General features: G+C 44.7%; 2 protein-coding genes across 2 annotated transcripts; both read left to right on the top strand.

The window, feature by feature from the left end:
- The first annotated feature begins 3,220 nt into the window (after positions 1–3,220).
- LOC121460014 (cystatin-12-like) lies at positions 3,221–7,785 on the top strand. The gene is made up of 3 exons (XM_041670107.1): positions 3,221–3,415; positions 6,687–6,797; positions 7,670–7,785. Exons 1-3 carry the CDS (start codon positions 3,221–3,223, stop codon positions 7,748–7,750), a joined length of 387 nt encoding a protein of 128 aa, XP_041526041.1. The 3' UTR covers positions 7,751–7,785.
- Positions 7,786–10,787: 3,002 nt separating this feature from the next.
- Cst8 (cystatin 8) lies at positions 10,788–18,017 on the top strand. Its single transcript, XM_041670105.1, has 3 exons — positions 10,788–11,018; positions 14,254–14,367; positions 17,934–18,017. Exons 1-3 carry the CDS (start codon positions 10,788–10,790, stop codon positions 18,015–18,017), a joined length of 429 nt encoding a protein of 142 aa, XP_041526039.1.
- The last annotated feature ends 5,941 nt before the right edge of the window (positions 18,018–23,958 follow it).

Here is a 23,958-nt window from a genome sequence, read left to right as displayed (position 1 = left end):
GTGGCACAGGGACTCTGGCTACACATAGTATTCTTCCTTCCTTGGGAGTGTGACTATCTGGAGTCCAAGGTCTGTGTGGTGCTAATGCAATTAAAAGCATCTCACGGCATCTTTTGAATCCCTGAGCAATGCTTAGGCTCTTCTATATTGTCTATTTGCCATGGATACCATTTTTAAAAATAAGCAATTGGTGTGTGTGTGTGTGTGTGTGTGTGTGTGTGTGTGTGTGTGTAGCCCTGACTGTCCCAGAACTAGCTTTAGAGACCAGGCTGGCCTTGAACTCACAGCGATTCACCTGTCTCTGCCTCCTGAGCGCTGGAATTAAAGGCGTGTGTCACCACCACCTGGCTGCAACTGTCTTATTTTATTACACTGCCTTAGGCATGGATGTCTGAGTAAATTAGACTCCTCAGTTCATGTGAAGCAGGAAGCTGAGTGGGAGGATCTTGGAAACTCACAAGTTAGAGACTGGCTTAGGCACCACAGTGATGTTACAACCGACAAAGCTAGAGAAGGAACAGGAAAAGAACTACAAACTCTCTTCCAGGGCGCAGTCGTCTGTCTCCTCACTACTGCTGTGCCAGGAACCAGGCTCACAGTGGTGTCCATTCTGCAGTGGGACCAGGCCCCGGCTCAGCGGTGGTAAAAAGGAGCAAATGACAAGATAGGTGGCCTTGTCCTCCCGAATACCACAGACTGTCTGACAGGGCTAGAAAAACACATGGTTCTAATTTGAGAGTTTCAGGTACCTTTCTCAGTAACTGACAGCTCCACAGAGTAAAAATCACCAAAGACATACAAAATGTGAAAATTTATCAAACCAATTTGATTTTGTGCTACACAGGACATCATCCAAGTCCAGAACATGCCCTCTTTGAACCTGTCGATAATTTACCAAAACTGAGCATGTTCTGGTCCATAATCTACATCCTCATGAACTTCAGAGAATGGGTGTCATATGGATTGTGTTCTCTGATGGCAATGGAATTTATCTAGAAATCAAGGAGGGAAATGCTTGAAAATTTATAAATCTCTAAGTGATAAACAGGCTAGTAGAGTGAACCCGGGTAGGATAGGATGTTTTAAAAAACACATGGTTAAAACATTCTTACTTTTTTAAAAAAAAGATTTTATTTTTTAATTATTTTAATTACGTATATGTGTCTCTGTGTGCATGTCTGTGTGTTTGTGCACGTGTGTGTCTGTATGTGGGTATATGCGTATGAGTACAAGTGCCTGAAGAGCTACCTGACATAGGTGCTGAGAACCAAATTCCAGTCCTCTGGAAGAGCAGTAAATACTCTCATCACTCCGCCATCTCTCCAGCCCCCATTCTTTTTTTTTTTGTTTTGTTTTTTGTTTTTTGTTTGTTTTTCGAGACAGGGTTTCTCTGTGGTTTTGGAGCCTGTCCTGGAACTAGCTCTTGTAGACCAGGCTGGTCTCGAACTCACAGAGATCCGCCTGCCTCTGCCTCCCGGGTGCTGGGATTAAAGGCGTGCGCCACCACCGCCCGGCTCCAGCCCCCATTCTTATTTCTTTAAAAAAATTATACTTGGCATGTATGGTGTTGTGTTGGGGTGGGGTAAAGCAAGGGGTTCAGGCGTGCTTTGAAGTACTACAGTGGGAAGGATATCTGCATTTTTAGCCACCCTAACCATCACCACCTGTCTTGGTTTTTTGTTTTGTTTTGTTTTGTTTTGTTTTTTTGTTTGTTTGTTTTTCTTTTTCTTTTTTTTTTTTTGGTCAACTTGACACAAGCTAGAAGAACCTCAGTTGAGAAAATGTTTCCATCAGATGGCCTGAAGGCAAGCCATCTGTAGGGCGTTTTATCGATCAATGATTGGCATGGGAAGGCCCGGCCCACTGTGGGTGGTGCCATCCCTGGGAAGTGGTCCTGAGTTGTATTAAAAAAAAAGGCTAAGAAAGCCAGGAGGAGCAAGTCAGTACGCAGCATTCACTGTGGCATCTGAGTTAGTTCCTGCCTCCAGGTTCCTGCTTTGGGTTCTTTCCCTGACTTCTTTGGATGATGGATAACAAGCTATAAGATGAAATAAACCCTTTCCTCCTCATACTGATTTTTGTCATGCTGCCTTATTACAGCAATAGAAACCTAACTAAGACAGTGTCCATCATTAGGCCATCTTGTGAGATCATTTCCTCCCACCTGGACACTGCAGGAAGGTAGTTCCAATCATGTCCACAGTCCTGTCCCTTTCTATGCAACAGTTATAGTTCTGCTCCTACTCTATCCCGGGGGTAATGGTTAGTTTCTGGGACAATTTTTAGAATCATGAAGGTTCAAGTATCCTGTTATCCCATGGCGGGGAAGACCATTTGAGCCTAAGTCCTTTCCCATGATGGCACCATTTATGCCTTTCCAGCTCACTCATCCCCTGCCTTATTGCCATCTCTGCAGTTTCTCCAGAAGGAAGGCAGAATGTGGAGTATTTTTCCTGAGAGGTCTGGCACAGGGCCAAGTGGCAGAGCAGGGTCTGAATATATTAGTAGGTGCCTCTTTCTGGGTCCAGTCAGCTTCAAGGCCCATGGCTGCCTTTTTTGTCTATCCCTACAGACCCACTGCCTCCCTTTCTGATTCTCCCTAGTACATGGGTTGCAAAGCCTAGGTCGGGCAGGTGTCAGGGAAGGAGGCAGAGGTGATGAACTGGCCGCTATACTGCAGAGATGGTAGAGAAGATGATCTTCCAGTCCCGACTCTGAGCCCTCCCACTGGGCTCCTCTCAGATGCCAAAGTCATGGGCCCTTGATTCTTAACTCCCAATAATTCAAACCTCTTTTACTTCATGAGAGTTTCTGTGGCTCCACCAGTTTTTGAGTTTAGAGCAGTAACGGCAAACCAGTTGGATTTACAATCCCAAACTTCCTATCAGTTCTTATCAGAGTGGGCCGAGGCTGGGGAAGGCAGTCTTGGGCATGTGCAGGCAAAGGGTAAGTTGCACGAATGCCCATAAGCCTGTGGCTTATGTCCCCAAGGTGTAGAAAATATGTCCTCCTTTTCAACCTTCTACTGTCAGATGGAGGGAGGGACAAGGTGGAGGCGTAAAGATGGCAATAGTCAGCTGCCCTAGTCAAAATGAAGACTTTAGCACCCCGGGGCCTCTGGTGGGCGGGGCTGTGTGGACTGGCATCACCAGCTGCAGCTGCGCCACCTCTCTACCAATGCGTGCATCCTCAGCTCCCAGAGCGGACACGGAAGACAGCCATGTTGTGGAAGGCCTTCCTGTTGGTGGGGCTTATTGTGATGGGGATTCGTGACTGCAGCTTCAGATTTGTAGAAATCAACAAGAACAGTGAGGATTTTAGCATTTCTGTGGAGTATGCAGTGTTTCACTTCAATGAAAATCAGGATGATAATTTTGCCTACAAGTTCCTGAGAGTCCGGAGAAGTCAGAGTCAGGTCAGTAGCCTGCTTCCTGTGTGGGGCTTGCATTCATACCCGGCAGGGCTGGGGGCTGTTTGGGTTTGCAGTAAGTCGAAACCAAGGCTTTCATTTGGTAAATGTTATTTTAAAAAAATACCTAATAGTGCTAGAAAAACTCAGAATTTTGGGCTTATTTTAAAGTGAGTGCAACTTCTGAAAAGCAAGGTAGTAGGGCGGCATCAATGTCCCAATCTGAGTTCAGGATGAGGGGAATCGAATCAGGGCTGAGGGAAGCCAGAACAGCAGAGACAGGTGGTGAGAATGGCAGGCACGGAAAGGAGAAGAAACAGATCCCCACACAGTGGCAGTCAACAGCAAGTGTGTCAGGGTGACAGGCACCCTTGGGGAGCTGGATGAGCTGGGCGTTGCTCAGCAAGGTGGGGATGTAGGCTGGGTACCTCGTAACATCAACATCACTGCCGAGATGACGTCCAGGCAGTCAGCTGAGGAATCACACAGGGAACCAGTTTTTCAGACTGCTATGCTGGGCGAAGACATAAGCTGGCCCCAAACCCATGAGTAAGATGGGATGAGGTGGGGTAAGAGCAGTGACACAGGGTCCTGGGAGCTGAAGAAGGTAAGAAAGTGATGGCTCTTTGGGTGGGTGGGAAATGTGCATTGTCACAAGACCCTTAGGGAAAGATGAGCCAATGTACTTAAGAGTCTTGAGTCTCTTGGTAGGATGTACTGTGCTCTGTGACTGTATCTTAGAGAAGGAAATACTGAAATGTAGGTGTGCAGAAGCGGGGTATGGCAGTAAGGATGCCAAGCTGGGAGCACTAGGAATCCACTGGATGGTGCTCTTCAGGCGAACCACCAAGTCTTTCACTGAAGGCTTACTGAGTGTAGTGGCCCACACTGCCACTGGACAAGAAGCTTCAGACCTCATGTTAGAGAGAATGGTGCCTTGACCACCACAAAGCGGGTCTTGGAGCAGATGTGGTGTGTGCTGATCTGGTACCACCAAGGTTCCTTTTTTCTGAATTAAGTGTTTAGGAACATAAATAATCAAGCAAAGAGCAGCAGAAACAGAACAAGAGGGATGAAGCAGTCTGAGCAGACATCTCTGTATAAGGAAATAGCCTGCATAGGATTTTTGATAGATACTGAGAATAATATTGGGATACTCAAGAGCCACTTCATTTAAGTACTTGAAAGATGAGTGCTCTGTGTACTCAGCACCTACATGAAAGACAAATCTTAAATGGGCTTCTGTGTTCCCTGCTCTGTCTGCGCATGGCAGGCTGTCTCATCAGGGTCCTACTCTAGGTCACGGAATCACTCACTCAGCAGGTACTTCTGATGCTGCTTAGAACATTTGATAATTGTCATAGTGGCATGGGTGTGGCTGCACCATGTACAGGTTCTTTGCTGTGGACTTGACTGTGTGACTATGTGGCACCCTGGATGTTCACTCGGTATTTCCCAGTGGGGAAAGGACTGAGGGGAGACTCGGTGCTTACCCTAGTTGTTCTTTTTATTTATTTATTTATTTATTAAAGATTTCTGTCTCTTCCCCGCCACCACCTTCCATATCCCTCCCCTCCCCCAATCAACTCTCCCTCTCTCATTAGCCCGAAGAGCAGACCGGGTTCCAAGCCCTGTGGGGAGTCCAAGGACCACCCATCTCCTTCCAGGTCTAGTAAGGTGAACATCCAAACAGCCTAGGCTCCCACAAAGCCAGTACGTGCAGTAGGATCAGAAACCCATTGCCATTGTTCTTGAGTTCTCAGTAGTCCTCATTGTCCGCTATGTTCAGAGTCCGGTTTTATCCCATGCTTTTTCAGACCCAGGCCAGCTGGCCTTGGTGAGTTCCCGATAGAACATCCCCATTGTCTCAGTGTGTGGGTGCACCCCTCATGGCCTTGAGTTCCTTGCTCGTGCTCTCTCTCCTTCTGCTCTTGATTTGGACCTTGGGGTTGTAGTCTGGTGCTCCAATGTGGGACTCTGTCTCTGTCTCCTTTCATTGCCTGATGAAGGTTAATATCTAGGGGGATGTCTATATGTTTTTCTTTGGGTTCACCTTCTTATTTAGCTTCTCTAGGATCACGAATTATAGGCTCAATGTCCTTTATTTATTGCTAGAAACCAAATATGAGTGAGTACATCCCATGTTCCTCTTTTTGGGTCTGGCTTACCTCACTCAGGATAGTGTTTTCTATTTCCGTCCATTTGCATGCAAAATTCAAGAAGTCCTTGATTTTTACTGCTGAGTAGTACTCTAATATGTATATATTCCATACTTTCTTCATCCATTCTTCCATTGAAGGGCATCTAGGTTCCAACCCCGCAACTGACAAAGGCCTGATCTCCAAAATATATAAAGAACTCAAGAAACTAGACCGTAAAAGGCTAATCAACCCAATTATAAAATGGGGCACTGAGCTGAACAAAGAATTCCCAACAGAAGAAGTTCAAATGGCCAAAAGACACTTAAGGTCATGCTCAACTTCCTTAGCGATCAGGGAAATGCAAATCATGACAACTTTAAGATACCATCTTACACCTGTCAGAATGGCTAAAATGAAAAACACCAATGATAACCTTTGCTGGAGAGGTTGTGGAGAAAGGGGTACACTCATCCATTGCTGGTGGGAATGCAAACTTGTGCAACCACTTTGGAAGGCAGTGTGGTGGTTTCTCAGGAAATTCGGGACCAACCTACCCCTGGACCCAGCAATACCACTCTTGGGAATACACCCAAGAGATGCCCTATCATACAACAAAAGTATATGCTCAACTGTGTTCACAGCAGCATTGTTTGTAATAGCCAGAACACTAGTTGTTCTTAATAGATATTTAGGAGCTCTGGGCATCAAACTTTGTTCTTTGAACATGCTAAGCACACACTTTCCAACTGAGCTATATCCCTACATAAGTGGACATATCTCTTGTGCAGAATTAAAAGAAAAATTTGAAAAAATAGATTTAAAAGAGAAAGGCTGAGAAAGAGCATGTCTGTAACCCTAGCACTTGCGAAGCCGAGGAGCAGTAAAATCGAAAGTTGGATGTCATTGTGGGCTCTACCAACGTTGTCTAAAAATGCCAAATCACAGTAACAAAGAAAAAAAAACCCACAGCAAACATCTCCCTCCCCATAAAACAACAGAGAAACAAGACTGTATGTGATATGTGATATTTATTGCTGCTTGCTTGGACTTTCACATTTTCTGCTGGCTTTTATATTGAGCTCTCTTTCACTTATTCTGACGAGTTTTCTAACAGTTTTGCAATTTCTTCTTGACAGAGAAATGAATTGCTGTTTTTAATAGACCTGGAGATGGGCCGTACAATTTGTAAGAAATTTGAAGAAGACATTGACAATTGCCCATTGCAGGAGGGCCAAGGAGAGAAAAAGGTTTGAGATTAAATCAACCCCTTCTATCAACAGTCTTTTGGGAAAGAATGCGTCTTAAGCAGGCAGGCCCTATCTCCCAGGGCTGGAGCAGCCCTCTGCTCATACCCCCACTGACTGTCCACAGAAAACCTGCAGACACCACGTGGACTCCACCTATGATATAATCTTCCCTGTAGTTCTAGTTCTATGCCTCCGGAGACCTCTGAAGGTCCAGGAAAAACATGAGTTCCCTTTGGTCATCAGCTTTCCATTGTTTTTTTTTTTTTTTTTTTTTTTTTTTTTTTTTTTTTTTTTGTGGTGAGGAATGAGAACTGTTTGTCTGCTCACTCAGGCTTTTCCTTTAGGGTCTCAAGGGTGATTCTTGGTGACATCCTTGTCCTATAGCTGACATGTGATCCATGGGAACTTGGACCTTATAGATGGTTACCCGTCAGGGGGATTCTGTCAGGGTTTGGTCTCACTTTTCAACTAACAGCCTTCAAGTACCCTCACTTGGGATGCGTTTGTGTGTTCTGTTGGGAAGTTTCTAAACAGATCATTTGTCAAGAAATTCCCTGACTTTCAGGACCCTTGGGAGGGGCAAAAGTTCATCTATCACCACGTGTGTTAGGGAAGCTGTGAGGACAGAAAGATTTAAGATGGGTGATAGTTCCAGCCAGGTGCTTTTTCAGGAGACCGTGGGCTCAGATTTTGCAATCTGTCATTTCTCATGGTGGAGCTTTGAGCTTTATGAGTCTTTAGGTTAATGTGTTTTAGCTTTTTTTCCTTTTCTTCTTTTTTAAAACTTAGTTTTGGGCAAACCGAGTCCCTACTATCTAGATAGCCTCAATGCATTGTGCTTTTCTAATTTATGCTTTGTAACTCCTTTTCAGGTGCGCTGCACTTATATTATGGAGACTCTGCCTTGGATAACTCAGTTCACCGTCATGAACAGTACCTGTGCGGAGATTTAAGTGGGGCCGCCATCTCTGTGTACCTGCAGTCAAAGTCCCCTTTCCTCTGAGGGTGACTGTTTGTAGTTTTAGAGCATTTTAGAACCAGCACAATTAAAATCATCTCACAGAACATTCTGGATCCCTGAACAGTGTTTAAGGTTTTCTGTTTTATCTATTTGCCACGGATACCATTCTTAGTGATGAGCAATGATACAACTTTATTGTCATTATTATCAGCTCACTTGCAGGTTCAGAGTGTTGAGTAGATTCTGTGAAACAGTTTCTTGTTTATTTCAAAGTTTCATTCATTCATTTTTCCATCATTTCATGTTTGTAAATGTAGTTCATTCATTCATCCTACAATTTCTCCACTCCCTCATTCATATGCTCAGAAGGAAGGCAATAAGCTTCCATGGAACAGTCCCCTGCATTCCTTTCTGCTTTCATCTCAGGGACCCGGATCACAGTGGGTGACCCTTCTGCAGATGATAGAGATAGGCCATGGTGTGTGTGTGTGTGTGTGTGTGTGTGTGTGTGTGTGTGTGTGTATAAGAGAGAGAGAGAGAGAGAGAGAGAGAGGAACTGAAAACGACAGAGGTTCTACCCTTATGGACAATGATTGCTGCTGACAAGAGTGTTGACTCGTGGCTGGTGTGACGTCTTAACAAACAGTAGCTTCATCTCAATGTTCTCACCTGCTCCTGGAAGCTCATGTTCCCACTCAGGTTCCATTTTGGCTTCTATAACTTTCAGCATCATTGACTGTGTCCAGACAGGCACGGTGCTGCCTCCAGGTTGAGTAACACTGAGTTTCTCCCCTCAGATTCTCAGAAAGCCCTCGGAGGGATGTAAGACTGGCAAGTGGGAGGGTGGGGCATTGCAGAGTAGCGAAGGCAGGAGCAGTACTGTCTGGAAGAATACCCAGAATGGAAGCCTGTGAGATCTTTCCTCCTATACTTTGGGTCTCTGGTAACTTCAGTTTCAGTGATCTATGGCAGAGAGTCAGTTCTTTCCCGGTCTTTGATTCCCATGAGCTTGTCATCATGCCCAGGGATAAGGTTTTTAGGAGCAGTTCTGTGCAGCTCCTTGAATGCAGCACAACAGCAGCCTTTGGCCTTCTGACATGTGCAGCCTGCTTCCTCCCTCCCAGGCCCAGATCTGGTCGAACAGCGGAGGGAGAAGCTATTGGTCCAAACACATGAAGCCAAGGGGCCAAGCGTCAAGCGTTTCTGATAGGCCGAGATAGGCACAAGTGGGCACATGAAGTCCCCACATGGAAGGTGCTTGCCTGCTGTCTCCAGGCCTCTGAGCTGCTTGGAGCCAAAGGCTAGAGGCTGAACAGATGCTATGAGACATGGATGGTCACAGACGCTATGGGGCACGGTCACAGATGTCACAGATGCTATGAGACATTGTCACAGGTGCTATATTACATCACAAAGCATGGCCTCCCTCTAAGGACCTGGGCCTCAAGGTCAGGGCTTACAGAGCTGCCTGGCCAGGACGTGAGTGTGAGCTGAGTGTGTCAGAGACACAGACGAGCCACAAGCTGGAGTGGCCAGAGTGAGGAAGGAGCCCAGCAGGACGAGCAGGTTGGACAGTCTGAGAGGGGTAGTGCCAGTGAACACTGGGGCACACCAGCTTTCATAGTTCTAGCTTACAAGACACAGTAGGTGGTGGCAGGCACAGGGCCATGTGGAAACATGTCAGGGTCTCCCAGGAGAGGATGTTTCTCTAGATGAATGGATCATACCCAGGATGGAGGCAAGAGGCAAAGGCCAAAGGCAGAACCCCTTTAACTAGGGGTGCTATTGGTATATTTTGTTAGACAGGAGACAGGTGGCTCTCAAGGGTGTCCCGAAGAGCTGTGTCTTGAATCCAGCTATACTGATACTGAGAAGGTGGGTTCTTGTAAGATCCTTGAGCTGCAAAATTTATCAGAAGCAAAACGGAGTCATTTCGTTGGGCCTTAGCCAGATCCACTAATGAAAAACAAAGCTGGAGGCTCTGATGGGGAGGTCGACTTTGTACCGTGTACCTGATAAGAAAACAGTTCTCAAAGATTCTGCCAGGACGCTAATCTTGCACAAAAGCCATTCAGCCTTCCACAGATGATAGACCTGCAAGGACAGCTACACACTATCGTGTCTTTAACCTTGGACTGATGCCATCCTCATTGCTGATTCTTGCAACCACAGCTTTATTTCCAAAGTCTGATATAATCCTCCTCATTTTGTTTTTCATCTTTTCTTGTTTCAGCCTCCTTGAATATGCTCATTGTGTCTTAAGGAACACATTTTCCCATTGCAAGGCTCTGCTGCCTTGCAATAAACATAATAAGGATGTTTGGCATGTGTATTGTGGTGTGGCAGTCACACATGTGTGTATGGATGTTCCTGTGTGTGAGAGAGAGAGAGAGAGAGAGAGAGCGAGAGAGCGAGAGCGAGAGAGAGAGAGAGAAAGCTACTTGTGCACCTGTGTGAATATACGTATGGAGGCAAGAGGCTGACATCAGTTATTATCTCGTTGCGTTGAGGCAGGAGTTTTCACCTGAAAACAGAGCCCAAGAATTTAGCTAGTTTAGCTAACTATATTGATTTTCTGTCTGCCCTGCCTCCAGTATGCTGGACTTAGAAACAGGCCATGAGACCCACCCTGCATTTTGTGGGTACTGGGGATCTGAACATCCACCCTCATGTTTGCATTACAAGTGCTTTTACCCACTGGGGCATCTCCGTAGTCCCATAGTCGATATTTAAAAAAAAAAAATATATATATATATATATATATATATATATATGTATGTGTATGTGTGTGTGTGTGAGTGTGCATGAGAGAGAGATTGTGTGCGTAACATAAAATGTGTGGATCCCATGATTGAACTCATGTCTTCAGATTCTGCAGTTTTAACCCTCTGAGCGATCCTTATGGCTCCACCAATAATTAATACTCAGAGACCTTTTCTCTGTGTTATTTAATTTGGCAGACCTACAGCAACGGAGCTCTAAGAGGACGTGGAGGGCAAACACCTCTCTGGCCTTTTGACCGAGGGACCATGACAAAATACGTGTGGCCCTTCATGCTCATCCTCATCATTCCAGTGGCTCTGGCAGTTGGTGCAGATCAAGCCAAGAATGAAGTGAAGGCGTTGAGGTACTTTGAATCTATCAACATCTCGAATGCCAATGTGAAGCAGTGTGTGTGGTTTGCTATGAAAGAATACAACAAGGGAAGCAAGGACAAGTATGTCTTCCTCGTGGACAGGACACTGCATGCCAAGCTTCAGGTAAGAAAGGTCTATTCAGACAGGACTTTTACATACGGTGGCACAGACGAAGGCCAGGTTGAGAGAGAACACAAATGAGAATACAAGGTAGCAGCACAATCCTAAGTGTGTGCATAACGAGTCACACACTTACAGCCACAAAAGCAGTAGACTCACACGACCCTTCTCACACATGCCCGACACAGGTTTTAGTCACGTATATTAACATAGTAACTCAGAACTGCTAATCGAATGCTCTCACGCTTATTGAGATCAGGAGAAAAATGAAGCACCAGGAATATTTTCCAATAATGTTGCTACAGAGAAGTGCTCCACAGAACAGGGAATATGGGGTTATACAGAGGGACATGTAACTGTCTACTGGATAAACTACTAGAGTGTCCTGTACTATTTAATTTTAATTTTTAAATTTATTTTTAGTTATGTGCATGCATGCCTGTGGTTGGGGAGTGTGCAGTTGCCTATGGGGGACAGAAGAGGACATTAGACACCCTGGAAACTGAAGTTAAGGCAGTTGTGAGCCACTCATACGGGTTCTGGGAGCTGAAATCAGGTCCCTTACAAGAGTTCTATGTGTTTTGAGCTGCTGGGATATGTGTGTTAATGTTTTACCCAATGTGCATTTAGTAGAAGTGAAGACATTGATTTTATCGCAAAAGTGTGTCCTTTTTTACAGAGCAATGCACTGCCCAGCTCTAAGAAACATGGTCCACATAAATCCAATGGGCACAGTGCTTCCTGGAGTTTGCAACACAGTACTTACTGCTCTCTTTTGTATAACCTCTTCCCCAATGGCAATTCAGGAATTGGAAACTGAAGCCTCAGTTAGTTGATGGTGTGACTGAATTGGAGAGGTTTTCAACAGTGACGTCACTGTTACGACAATTCATGTTTCCCCATGTCTCAGGAAAACATGTCCTCAACATTGTATCTCTAGGACATGATGCTGATGATGTAGCATCCTTTACTGATGATTTGCACTCCACAATCCCTCTTTTACAGCCTCTCGTTCACTTTCTTTGGTGCTCAGGTAGCACGAACAGTTGGTAGTAGTAAATTTCTCGTGAGCCATTTTTGTCTTAGCTCCTGTGAGGGGGATGGTGAAATGAACAACATTCTTCAGACTATGGTGAGCCAGAAGTCCAACCAAAAAGAAAACCCCTCAGCCAGAAATTAGAATTCTGTTTTGCATTGTGGTACAGCACAGGGGATCAGACTGTCAGGGGAAGGTTTTAGACAATGTTTTCCACCTGTAGAATGTATAAATGCTGTACCAAACAGACCAAATCTACTATTAAAATGAGAGTCTCTAAGTGGTGTCCTGGCCTCGGGAGGTGGTCAGCTTTTCTGGATGGTGTCAGTACATAGTGTTGGCAAGAACTGTCACTGTCTTGGGCGTGACCTGGAAGGAAAGGTTTGAAGTCAGAGCAGGAGTTAATGTTGTGGGGGGAGGCTGTTGGGAGGCGGTCTTCCCCAGAAGCAGAGCATCATGGTAGAATTCAAGGGCAGGTGGTGCATTTTGGAGGCCTTTACAGCAGGCTCTGCGAGGGTAGGAGAGAAAGGAGACACGGCAGTGGAAGGTGGCTGACCCAGGGATGAGTTAATGAGACTGATGGAGTTGGTCTTCTTGACCTTGGGAAGGCATACAGAATGCAGCAGGCTGGGCTACTTTGTGGGTGGTTGGGCTATTTATCTACCAATCCCCTTCTGCCCACTGCTGAAAGCTGGTCTAGGAGCTCTTGGTTCCTGTTGGGAGCAGGAAGTCCCAAGCAAGAACCACAGGAGCTGGCACTATGTTTGGGAACAATACTGATAGCATCTGCTGCAAAAGGTCGGCAGGAAGGACCAGGGACGCGAGGGTGGGAAAGTACAGTCAGGCGGTCTACATCCTTCCTGTAAGGCTGCCAGCATGGCACCAGGCCATGCTTGGCCTTAAGGGAGGGCCAAGATTTTCAGTTTGTTGTGGGAACACACAAATATTTGGGCTAGGAAGCATTTAGGATTCCTGTGATCAAATTTGAGTTGTAAGGTTGTCTCTTTTCTTTCTCTCTCTCTCTCCCCTCCCTCCCTCCCTCTCTCTCTCTCTCTCTCTCTCTCTCTCTCTCTTTCTCTCTCTCTCTCTCTTTCTTTGTTGTTGTTAAATCAAGAATCTTCATGATGATCTATCCATGCCTTTTGCTATTGTACTATGTCCCTAGTTCCCAAATTTGAATTTTAAAAATAGCACCTGGCTAACTTATTTATAAAGAGTTTGTGGGGACACAGTCAGGATGTCCACATGACAGCAATACCTAGCCTCCTGGCTTTTATTCTCAATTCTTTGTGGTCACAAGCAGAAAAGCCTCACCTTTCCTGGCTGGCTTAGCAGAGATGGCAGATTGGTGAGCCTGGTGGGCAGGTGGTGTCAGCCCTAGTGCTGAGAGTCTTCTTTTAGAAACTTGGATCAACTGCTAGATACATACTCGAACCTTCTGTGCCTTCTGTGTACTTGAAAATAGAAGGGGAGCGAGTGACACCTTCGTCTGGAGGACTGAAGAGTCCCTGAGTTTTCCCTCCTCCCCAGAAGATGGCACCTCACAACGCTCATCCGTGTTCTCCGACTCTCCCAGTCTTTCTGTGCTTGCTTCTACAATGTTCCCTAAGCTTCTGCAGGGGAGACAGAGAGATGCCCCTGTTTAGGGCTGATCACTGAAGAATCATTTAGTCTCAGAACTTTGACCATTATGGGCCTCTGTGTTTCCTCTCAGTCACTGTAAACAAATGCATCTCTGACCTAAGCCATCCTAATTTATGGGCATAAAATAAATATTGAGTGGCTGTGTTTGTGTCTTGCCTGCAACTGGTGGCAAAAGGTTGGGTGCAGAATTTTCTACTCATGGCATCATGTTGATGCTCTAAAAATTTCAGATTTTAGAGTATATCTTATTTCAGGTTTTTGGATGCGGATTGCATGAACTGGATGGTCTAGTCCACAGTATTCTCGGCTTTCTCTAAGTCTATCACTTACTCCCAAACCCAATGTGTAGCTCTGCTGGTGATGATGCCCTGGGCCCAGCTTATCCCTCCAACACAGGCCAGAGTCACTTCTGCCCATCTTTAGAGCACAGTAAAAATCGAAGTCAACCTTATGGAGGTCTGTAGATAAAGCGAGAAGGATTGTGTGTTTACCAAAGCTTTTGGGAGTTATACAAAAACATTTTTTTAAAATTAAAATTGCACCATTGTTCATTGACAGATTACAGACCGAATGGAATACCAAATTAATGTTCAGATTGCCCGCAGCAATTGTAAAAAGCCTCTAAACAATACTGTAAACTGCGTCACTCAAAAAAACTCCAAACTGGAAAAGGTGAGTGACAAATGAGTCATCTATGACAAACGTAAGTGGCTTCAAGTCCCATCTGGGATTATCAAGGCTTCTAGGTAGCTGGTTAATCTTGGGTGCCCAGATTATTATTGTAGGAGGTCTGAATGGCTCCCCATGTGGGATCCCATATGGCCCACCTTGCTGCCCTCAGAGTAGAAGATGAAGGATATCATCAAGGCCACTCCTACTCTAAGGCTTCCACGACTCTGGGCTTTTGATGCAGGAGAAACCATTGGCATCTGTTCACTGAAAGTCTGTCCTCTTGGACTGAGACTTGCTTCCCCGGCTGGTGAGGTGAATCACTTATGCCTGGGTAGACACAAAGGAAGTCTGTTGGCATACTCATCTACACATAGATATTATTGATCTGCAGCAGGCCTATTCCAGGTGCTGGAGATTAGGCACTATCTAGCCCAGACAACTTCTCACCTGTTAAGCATAGCCCATCTCAGACTTGGGTTACCTTGGAGATGAGGAAGCTATACCATTCATTTTCCCATTACCATTTGTGCACCAGCTGAGAGCTTCTCAGAGAGCTCTTGGCTTACAATTTCCTAGGGTTTTAGTTGACAAAAACTGGGCTCAAGCAGGGGTGGAGAGCAGCACATGACATGATGGGCTTAATTAAGAGGCTTTTGGACACAGCCTATATGTCTTGATCTCCAAGTTAGTGCGGAGCCCTAAACTATTCATTCCATGGTGAAGCTGAGGTTGGTGAACTGTTGCGGGAGGTCCTCCCACTCCTCCAGCCTATCACCGCTGTGTATATCCGCCATGAGGCTGGAAAGCTAAGGAATGGACTGGATCTAGCTGGCAAAGCCACGCCTTTAGTCCTACTGAGATTGCTTGGTAAATTAAAGATTCATGTGGTCAGAAAAAGAGAGATTCAAAGTACAGTAAAGAGAGATTCAAAGACAGAGAAAATTTCTGAATGGTTTAAAGTGTGTTAAAAATATATGCAGACTAAAAGTTGAAGTTCTTAAAGTAAAAAACAAAAAAAGGAAGAGAGTTGTTGTGTGTGGTAGCACACGCCTTTAATCCCAGTGCCTAGAAGGCAGAGACTAACAGATCTCTGTGAGTTCAAGGTGTAGTAGCAAACACCTTTAATCCCGAATGCCTGGGAGGCAGAGACAGGCGGATCTCTGAGAGTTCAAAGACAGCCTGGTCTACAGAGTTACTTCAGGTCAAAGATACAGAAAACCTGTCTCAAAAAACAAAGAGTTAAAAGTAAAAATAAACAAAATAGAGGTTAAAACAAAGCAGCACAAAGATGGAAAATACACAGAGAATTTTGATACTGTATGCTATTATGCTCTCTTTAAATTATTTAAATGCTGAGGAAGGAGCAACAGATGCTAAAAGATATTTATTTATAAATGCTGCTGAACTAATCCAACATACATATTGTGAAAATGCCTTGACTTTAAAATTTGGATCTAAGGACATGATACTTTGGAAAGGAGTTTCTTATTTTGTTTTCACAGAGGATGAGACGCTGTTTATTTCTTCTATTCCGATTTGGTATGATAGACCACGCCCTCCTGAAAGGTTGTTGTGAACATCTTCAGAAAATTACTTCACTCAACTGGCAACTGAGATAAACCTGACACACAGGTTACACCCTAAATGATCTGATTAACAGCGCCCCCATTCAGCAGGAAGCAGTTTGGAGAGAAAAAACTGCGCCCATGTTCCCAAAATATTGTTTATAAATGTTCTTTTACATTTAAAGGGGGATATGATATAGGTATGAATAATTTGCATTGGTATGGATTTTAAGGTCAATTTTGTTATATGTATATGTATTTTTGATCTTGAATAAGGTGTGATTGTGTAGTTCATTTTTAAAATGTAATGTATAATTAGGAAATATAGGTTGTTGATGGATAATCATAATAGTCAAGTTTGTAGTCATGTTACTTAGATTTTCTAGATATATAGAGATATATTTCAGATAGGCATTCTTCATATCTCTCAAAGGCTACAGAATATGGCATTTAAAATATTTTAATAACTTAGGACTTTTCATGACAATGAGACATGTCTGCTCCTGGCAGCACTAATCTACTTCGAGAGGAAGATGGGCATCGAAGAGGATCCTTATGGAGTTGGATAGCCATTTGGGCAAGAAACTGCTCTTGCCTGGACTGTTGCATAAAATGGACACAGAGAACCCACAGAGAGAGGACTGCTGAACTTGCCTAAAGGTGAGACGGTCTTTTGGGGTTCATGACTCATGAAAGAGTCTGCGAGACATTCTGCAGGACACAGCAGATAGTGACTGAACTGTCTTTGAAATTTCCTGCTTCATGGAAATGTCTGCTGGATACTATGGGCCTGAAGGCTGAAGATGGATGCCCCAACCATACAAAAGAACTTTGGGTGACTATCCAGGCAGCAAGATGTCTCTGTCATTTCTAGAGTTTTCTTATTTCTTGTTTACTTAGGTAGTATTATATCCTTCTGGAGTCTTTGATGGAGTTGAAGAATGAATAGATAGTTATAGTTTTCCTTAGTTATGATAAAAGATAAAATAGATATAAATATTGTAACTGTAATTCTTGCTTGATAACTGTTTTGCTATATGTAATTTTACTATGTTAAAGTTAAAGCCTTTCTTTTTTGTTTAAACAAAAAAAGGGGAAATGATGTGGGAGTGATTTCTTATTAATAAAGAAACTGCCTAGACCCATTTGATAGGCCAGCCCTTAGGTAGGCGGAGTAAACAGAACGGAATGCTGGGAGAAAGAAGCTGAGTCAAGGAGTCGCCATGATTCTCCCACTCCAGACAGACGCAGGTTAAGATCATTCCTGGTAAGGCAGCTCATGGGCTACACAGATTAATAGAAATGGGTTAGATCAATATGTAAGAGCTAGCCAATAAGAAACTGAAACTAATGGGTCAGGCAGTGTTTAAAAGAATACAGTTTCTGTATAATTATTTCGGGTAAAGCTAGCCATGCGGGCGGCCGCATGCCAGGGACGCAGCCCTGCCGCTCGAAACACAACAGTGAACGGCCTGGCTTGGCAGAGGTATCTGCTTTTCTTTCTTTACTCGGATGGTTCTCTGGCATAAAAAGAGACCAGCATCACACGGAGGCTCCACCTGCAGATGGCTGGGTTCCATTTGTAGTTTCTGATTCAAGGATTTTCATTCTAAGAAAATCCCCAGAGGACATTTTGAAAGCCTCTGCTGTATGTATTGAGCAAACATTTGCCAGTAAAATGAACAGAGTGTGTCGTCATGTTTGACTGAAGTTGTCTCCACACACTAAGTTTTAGAAAGGGTATCATGCCCAGACAATAGAAGGTACTCACTAGGACAAACATATCAGCCCTGGGCACGTCCTAACATCATCTCACATCTGATTGGTCATTCACTGTTGTTTGGAAGATTGTGATTTTAAGTTTATGTTTTGTGCTGGGCTCCCTGGAGTTTTAGGACAGTTGGTGACTTTTATTCTACCATATTCCCAGGCTGATGCCTAACGACAGGGTAGTTCTCCTTTGGACATGCTACTGATTTTCACTGTTACTGTCTTTTTCAGAAAGTAAATTGCAGCTTTTTGGTCGGAGCGCTTCCCTGGAATGGCGTGTTCACCCTGTTGGACAAGGACTGCAAAGATATCTAAGGATGTCGTGGAGCATCCTTCCCACTTCTGAGTCTGCCTTTCTCTGTGATAAAAGAGCAACGTTGGTTCAAGGCTGCCACCATCACTTTGCTCGTGTGTGCCTCCCCTGCTTGCTTTCTTATTAGTTTCACATTAAAGGAAAGGGATAAAATAGGGACTCTGCCCTGGTACCAAAGATGGACCCTCACCTGTAGCCAGCTTCAGGACCACCAAAGTGTGGACTACTTTTGCTCCACGTGGTCAATGGAAGGAGAAATGTATTTTGATTGGATAATAATCCCTTAAAGAGATCTGAACCTGGTGGGTATTGTTCAAAAGACCTCTTCTAGATGCCTCTCTGGACCTGAGGCTCCTTCCTGTCTAAGAGTTCCCGGCGGGATATCACCATGTCAGGAGGAACAGCCCATCCCTGGGGGGAGGTGTGATTTGTGAATTGGGGGACTTTTGTTTCTTCTGCCAATTTGAGAAATGGTCAGAAAGAGAAAGCAAGAGACCAAAGTGAACTGTGTTGCCTGAATGTATCTGTGTGCATGCATTCATGTGTGAGCATGCATTCATGTGTGAGAAAAATACAACAGGAACAAGAGGGGAAATGGGAGAAGGGGGGAGATAGAGATGGAAGTGGATGAACATAGATGATGGCAAGAGGTAGAATTCCTTGGCAGAAAGTGATCATGTCGAGGCTGGAGAGATGGTGGTTAAAAACACTTGCTACTTTTCAGAGGGCCTAAGTTTGATCCCCAGAACAGACATGGCAGCTCACAGAACCATCTGAACCCCAGGCTCAGGGAATCCAACACCTTCTTCTGGCTCCTATGGGAGCCAGATATACGTGTGCTGTACATATATGTGCATGTGCGTGTGTGTGTGTGTGTGTGTGTGTGTGTGTGTGTGTTCAGGCAAAACACTCATAACCAGAAAATAAAAATAAATCTTACAAAAAACACCTATGTATCTAATGGGGAATAGAGAATTCCAGTTTTGTGATATGAACAAGTTATCAGTGTTACTTTGCTTAGCACTTCTCATATGTACACTTAAAATGTTTAAGATGGTAATCTTGTGTTAGATGTATTTTACCACCATTTAAAAAAATTAAAAGACCTGTACATTTTTATTTCACTTCTATAGTTCTGGGGATGGAACCCGTGATCTTTGAGTGACATATCTGTCTGAAACGTAGTGTCAGGCATGGTTCAGAAGGCCAGACACATATTCCATGAACCCAACATGAGCCGGGATTTATTCACTTTGTCAGGTTGACAAAAGATTTCATTATTTCTTCCCAGACAGAAGGAAGTCATGAATCTCAAAGGCATAAGGCCTTGCGCACTTAAGCCAAGCCCGTCTGCTCATGTGTGACCTGTGTGAACGTGAGGACCATTCTAAAGGGGTGGATGGGGCTGGAAGCAGTAGGTGGTCCTGCAAGAGCATCTTAGGAGGGACTTTTCTACGTCGTGGGTGCAGTTAGACACATCAGATGATTTGTGGTCTGTCAGTGAACAAGGTAAGACGGTCACCAGGGCTTAGGACAGGTGGTAGCTCCCGAGGGTTTGGGGAGCAACCCCAAGTCCAGGGTGTCCTTTTTTGATAATTCTTTGCAGGTGTCTTTGTGGTAGAGGCTGGAAAGGCAGTTTCCAAGGGGCAAAATGGAGGTTATTCTGCCTCAGTCTCTTAACTATGTTCTGACTTCCTGTCATTCTGCAACCAAGAAGTGAAAGGAAAATGCTGGCCTGAAACATGGAAAAGGCAAAGGAAGTCAGTTTGCACTTTGAGAGCATCTTGTTGCAGTACTAATTGGACTCTAGGTTTAAAAAAATTAAAAAGTCAGTTTTTTCTCTGAATATGTTTGTCTGTTTTTTTTGTTTGAACATGAATTTAAATATGATTTATATGCTAGATCTTTTATATTTGTGCTGTATCCTTCTGAGCTCCGGAAACACAAATGAATGTGTGTGTGTGTGATGTGTATGTGTGTGTGTGTGTGTCTCACAAATGAGCCTTGCCTGTCATCTGCCATGTGCCTAGAATTTATTTCCACTAAGGTGTTGGACTGTGCTGGTCTCATGACTGTTACTGCACAGCAGCTGTGGCTCCCAGGAACCACCATAGAGAAACGTCACTAATGGCGGCCAAACCTCGGGCCCATGATACATTTTGGCCAGTGTTGACTGTGGGGCAGCAAGGATGGGCATGGGGTCAATTGGTGTAAATGTTAGGGTGTTTTTCACCGAGGAACTCCAGCTCACAGCAGCTGTATTCACACGCTCCTGGTGTCCTCTCCTGATGTGTCTTCTACATCTTCTGCAATGTGAGTTTAAGGGGGCTGAACAATGGTTCCAAAATGTCTATATTCCAGTCCTTGGAATCTGTGAGCAAAATACACACCTAGTTATAGCAAGTCTAATTGTTCTGTGTCCCTGAGCAGTATGCCGTCCACATCAGCCCCTGACAATCACGTTAGTGTGCTGAAAATAAAAACCCCAGAACAATGCTCCACTCTCAGGAAACTGAAGACTTAAAAGTGGATTTGAATTGTGACATTATTTCTTCACACTCAGTGCATTTTCCTTGTTTTCTAAATTACTTGATATTTTCTGTGGCTCAACAGTTCTAGCCAAGAGAAGCCTTTGCCCCACTTCACCAGCCTTCCTCTGAATGTACTGTACCCTTGACCTTCTGCGGGGCTGGCTGGAGTGTGACTCGGAGGTCCTTCCCTAGTGTATGTTCTCTGCTTCGGATGAGCATCCTCAGGAAGAAGGTGATGTCGGTGCCTAGACAGCCCCTTCTGTGAAATCGACTTTGTGGTACCACCCTGCCCAGGTGCTCTGTCTTCTTCACACAACACTTGCCCCACAGCCCTGTTCTCTGCCCTTCCTTCAGGGACACCACAGTAGGTACACACACCCCTCTACACCCTAAGCTTTCTGACAGATTCACTTCAGTGCATCACGGCCAGAACCCTCAGGGCTCTCACAGAAGTCGGTACTCCTGTTTCACCACATACCTGCTGATGTGATGCTCACTAGCGCCCCCTGCAGGTAGGCTGGCGGGCTTCTACACATCCTCTCGCAGCCTCATTTTGTCAGTACAATAAAAGGGATACCAGCTTCCATCCAGAGCTAAGGAGAGGAACTTGACCCCGAAGAGCAAGCTTCACCATTAAGAAAAGGCCCAGTTTTCAAGTCAGAGATTGCTCAAAAATCCCAGGGAGGGGTCCCCCTCCTGATCGTCTTGCTTCCTTCATGTGAAGGGAATGCAGGCAGGACGAAATGACAAGTTCTGAGGATCTTTCCCAATTCAGCAGCTTTGTAGCAAGATTCTGGGTCTAGCGTCAGAGTCCAGTACCATACCACAGAAGGATGTCCAGGTATACAGTAGACCCCACGTACGATCGTAGTCTTATAACTCTTCAATGGAGCTGACACATTTCTCCCGCTAGTGATGCTACAGCCTTTCTGAACCTTGTAACACCACACGTTCCCTGCACTCATGTTTGCGCTGATGCTGGCTGTGGTGGAAACATCAACTGTACCATTGCCCCGTGTACTTGATAGTGATGGGGAATGATTGCTATGGCTTCTGTATTTAGTAGACTTTACCATTACTTCAGAGCGTCCTCCTATTGCTAAAAGGAAGTTTAGGTACAAAAGCCTGCCATGTGACACTGACAGAAGCCCCACAAATCTGATTGCCTCGTCTTTTATGAGCACCAAGAGGCTACGTGGAGTAATAGGTTAGCATCACCCAGATTTGTGTAAATGTATTCTAGAATGTTTCTACATGAGATCATCTAAAGATAGAGTTCTCAGAATCTGCCCCATTATTGAGATGGGTCCCGTGACTGTATTGAACACCCACATGGGTTTACAAATCATGCAATCTTCTCTTTAGAGACAGCTGACTTGAATGACAGCCTGGTGGTCCTGAACCCTGATTCCTGTGTCAGGGTGAATCCTGCTGTGGCTTCTCAACTTTTACAGCTTAGCACTTATTTAAGAAGTGACTGGGGCTGGAGAGACGGCTCAGCGGTTAAGAGCATTGCCTGCTCTTCCAAAGGTCCTGAGTTCAATTCCCAGCAACCACATGGTTGCTCACAACCATCTGTAATGAGTTTTGGTGCCCTCTTCTGGCATGCAGGCAGACATTACATAATAAATAAAAAAATAAGCATTCAAATAAAAAAAATTTAAAAAGTGACTGGTGTGCAGGGCATGGTGGCACACCCCTTTAATTCCTGCTCTCGGGAGGCAGAGTCAGGTGGATCTCTGAGTTCAAGGCCAGCCTGACCTACAGAAGAAGTTCCAGTACAGCCAGAGACTGTAAGTGATAGATCTGTGGAGAATACAAGATGTGACCCTTTCCTTTCCAAGCTCAGTGGCTTTTAAAGAGTGTTAATCAAAAAAGGAATGGTACTGACTTCATGTCCTCAACTGGGCAAACCTTCATGAGACCTCTTTCTCTCTGAGAAATGGCACAGCATCCTTCCCTCTGGCAGATCCCAGGTCCTTTAGATGAAAAAGGCTCAAGGTGGCCTGCGGACATGTGGGATGTCATTGTCTGGGACAGAGCCGTGTGGAGAGGTGGCAATAACTGCAACAACTCTGTTCAGGAACTTTAGCTTTGCTCACCTGGAGATGACTAGAATGTCTGCTCGGAAGGGAATTTCCCATGGTGAGTATGTTGTAAGAAAAGGTGTGGGGTCTTGTTTGGAAGCGTCTTTCCACATTTCATATAAAAATGGAAAAGTTGCATTTGTTCATGTCAAGAATTGGAGAGGCTGGTGGTGGATAGAAACTAAGAGAACACCAGGATCCTGCTCCACCCTAGATTCCTCGTACTGTTGACTCAGCGTTTCCACATGGTGTCCCTCTGCTAGGGTTTAACACCCTATCACATAATTTAAATAGAGATGTTCTTTTGTCTCAGTCCACCAAGACTAGTGTGGAGGCCCAAAGAGGCCAACGGTCAGAGAGTTTGAGTCTTGTTTGTTTTAGTTCATTTAAGGTTCTTGTGCTAATTCAAACAAAGGTCCCACCTAGTTCTGCTCTCTCAAGGCTATTGTCAACAGGTGTGGTTAGTCTCCAGACCTACTCCTGAAATAGGGAAGTAGTTGGTTCCCACCTAAAACAAAAAGTTCAAGGATCCAACAAAGTTCCAATCTTCTTTAATGGAAATAACTTGTAATTTCACCCAGGGAGTGGTTTGCCTACAGAGTGTTTGGTCTTGGGCATGAGTCTAGGGCTTGAGCTGTGAATGTAGCCTGTGACTTTCAATTTGTATGTTAACGCAGTCTTTCGTTTCACTCCTACGTTTTGGTGTCAGGGGTTTATTAACCTGTTGGAGATTAAACACAGGTGACTTTTCAGTACTCACTGAAAAATTCCCCCCTGCTGCTATTTTACTTGTTTTTGCATTTTATTATTTTCATTTGTGTCTTCGTATTCTTTACTATATTTCTAAATTCCCATGCCTCCACTCTGAAGAGGGTATTTTTGTCGAGGCTGGTGTCTGACAGACTAGGTTCTTACAAGATGGCTCTTTGATGTCCGCTTGGCACAAGCTAGAGTCATTGGAATCAACTGAGAAAATGCCTTCATTACACTCGACTATAGAGCATTTTCTTAATTAGTGATTGATGGGGAGGGCCCAGTCCATGGTGGGTAGTGCCAGCCCTGGGCTGACAATCCTGGGTTTTAAAAAATAACCAACTGAGAAAGCTGTAGAGTGGGTGAGTGTAAGCTGCATCCTTCCATGGCCTCTGCCTCAGGTCTTGCCTCCAGGTTCCTGCCCTGTTTGTATTCCTGTTCTGACTTTCTTCAAAGATGAACAGTGTTGTGGAAGCATAAGCCAAACAAATCCTTTCCTGCCCAGAATTCTTTTGGTGATGGTGTTTCATCCCAGCAATAGTAACCCTAACTTAGATAATGATGATGGGTCT

This window comes from Microtus oregoni, unplaced genomic scaffold, assembly GCF_018167655.1.
Source record: "Microtus oregoni isolate MIOR12 unplaced genomic scaffold, Mior012 000020F_ref0000438, whole genome shotgun sequence".
NCBI lineage: Eukaryota > Metazoa > Chordata > Mammalia > Rodentia > Cricetidae > Microtus > Microtus oregoni.
This window is presented reverse-complemented; position numbering and strand designations above follow the sequence as displayed.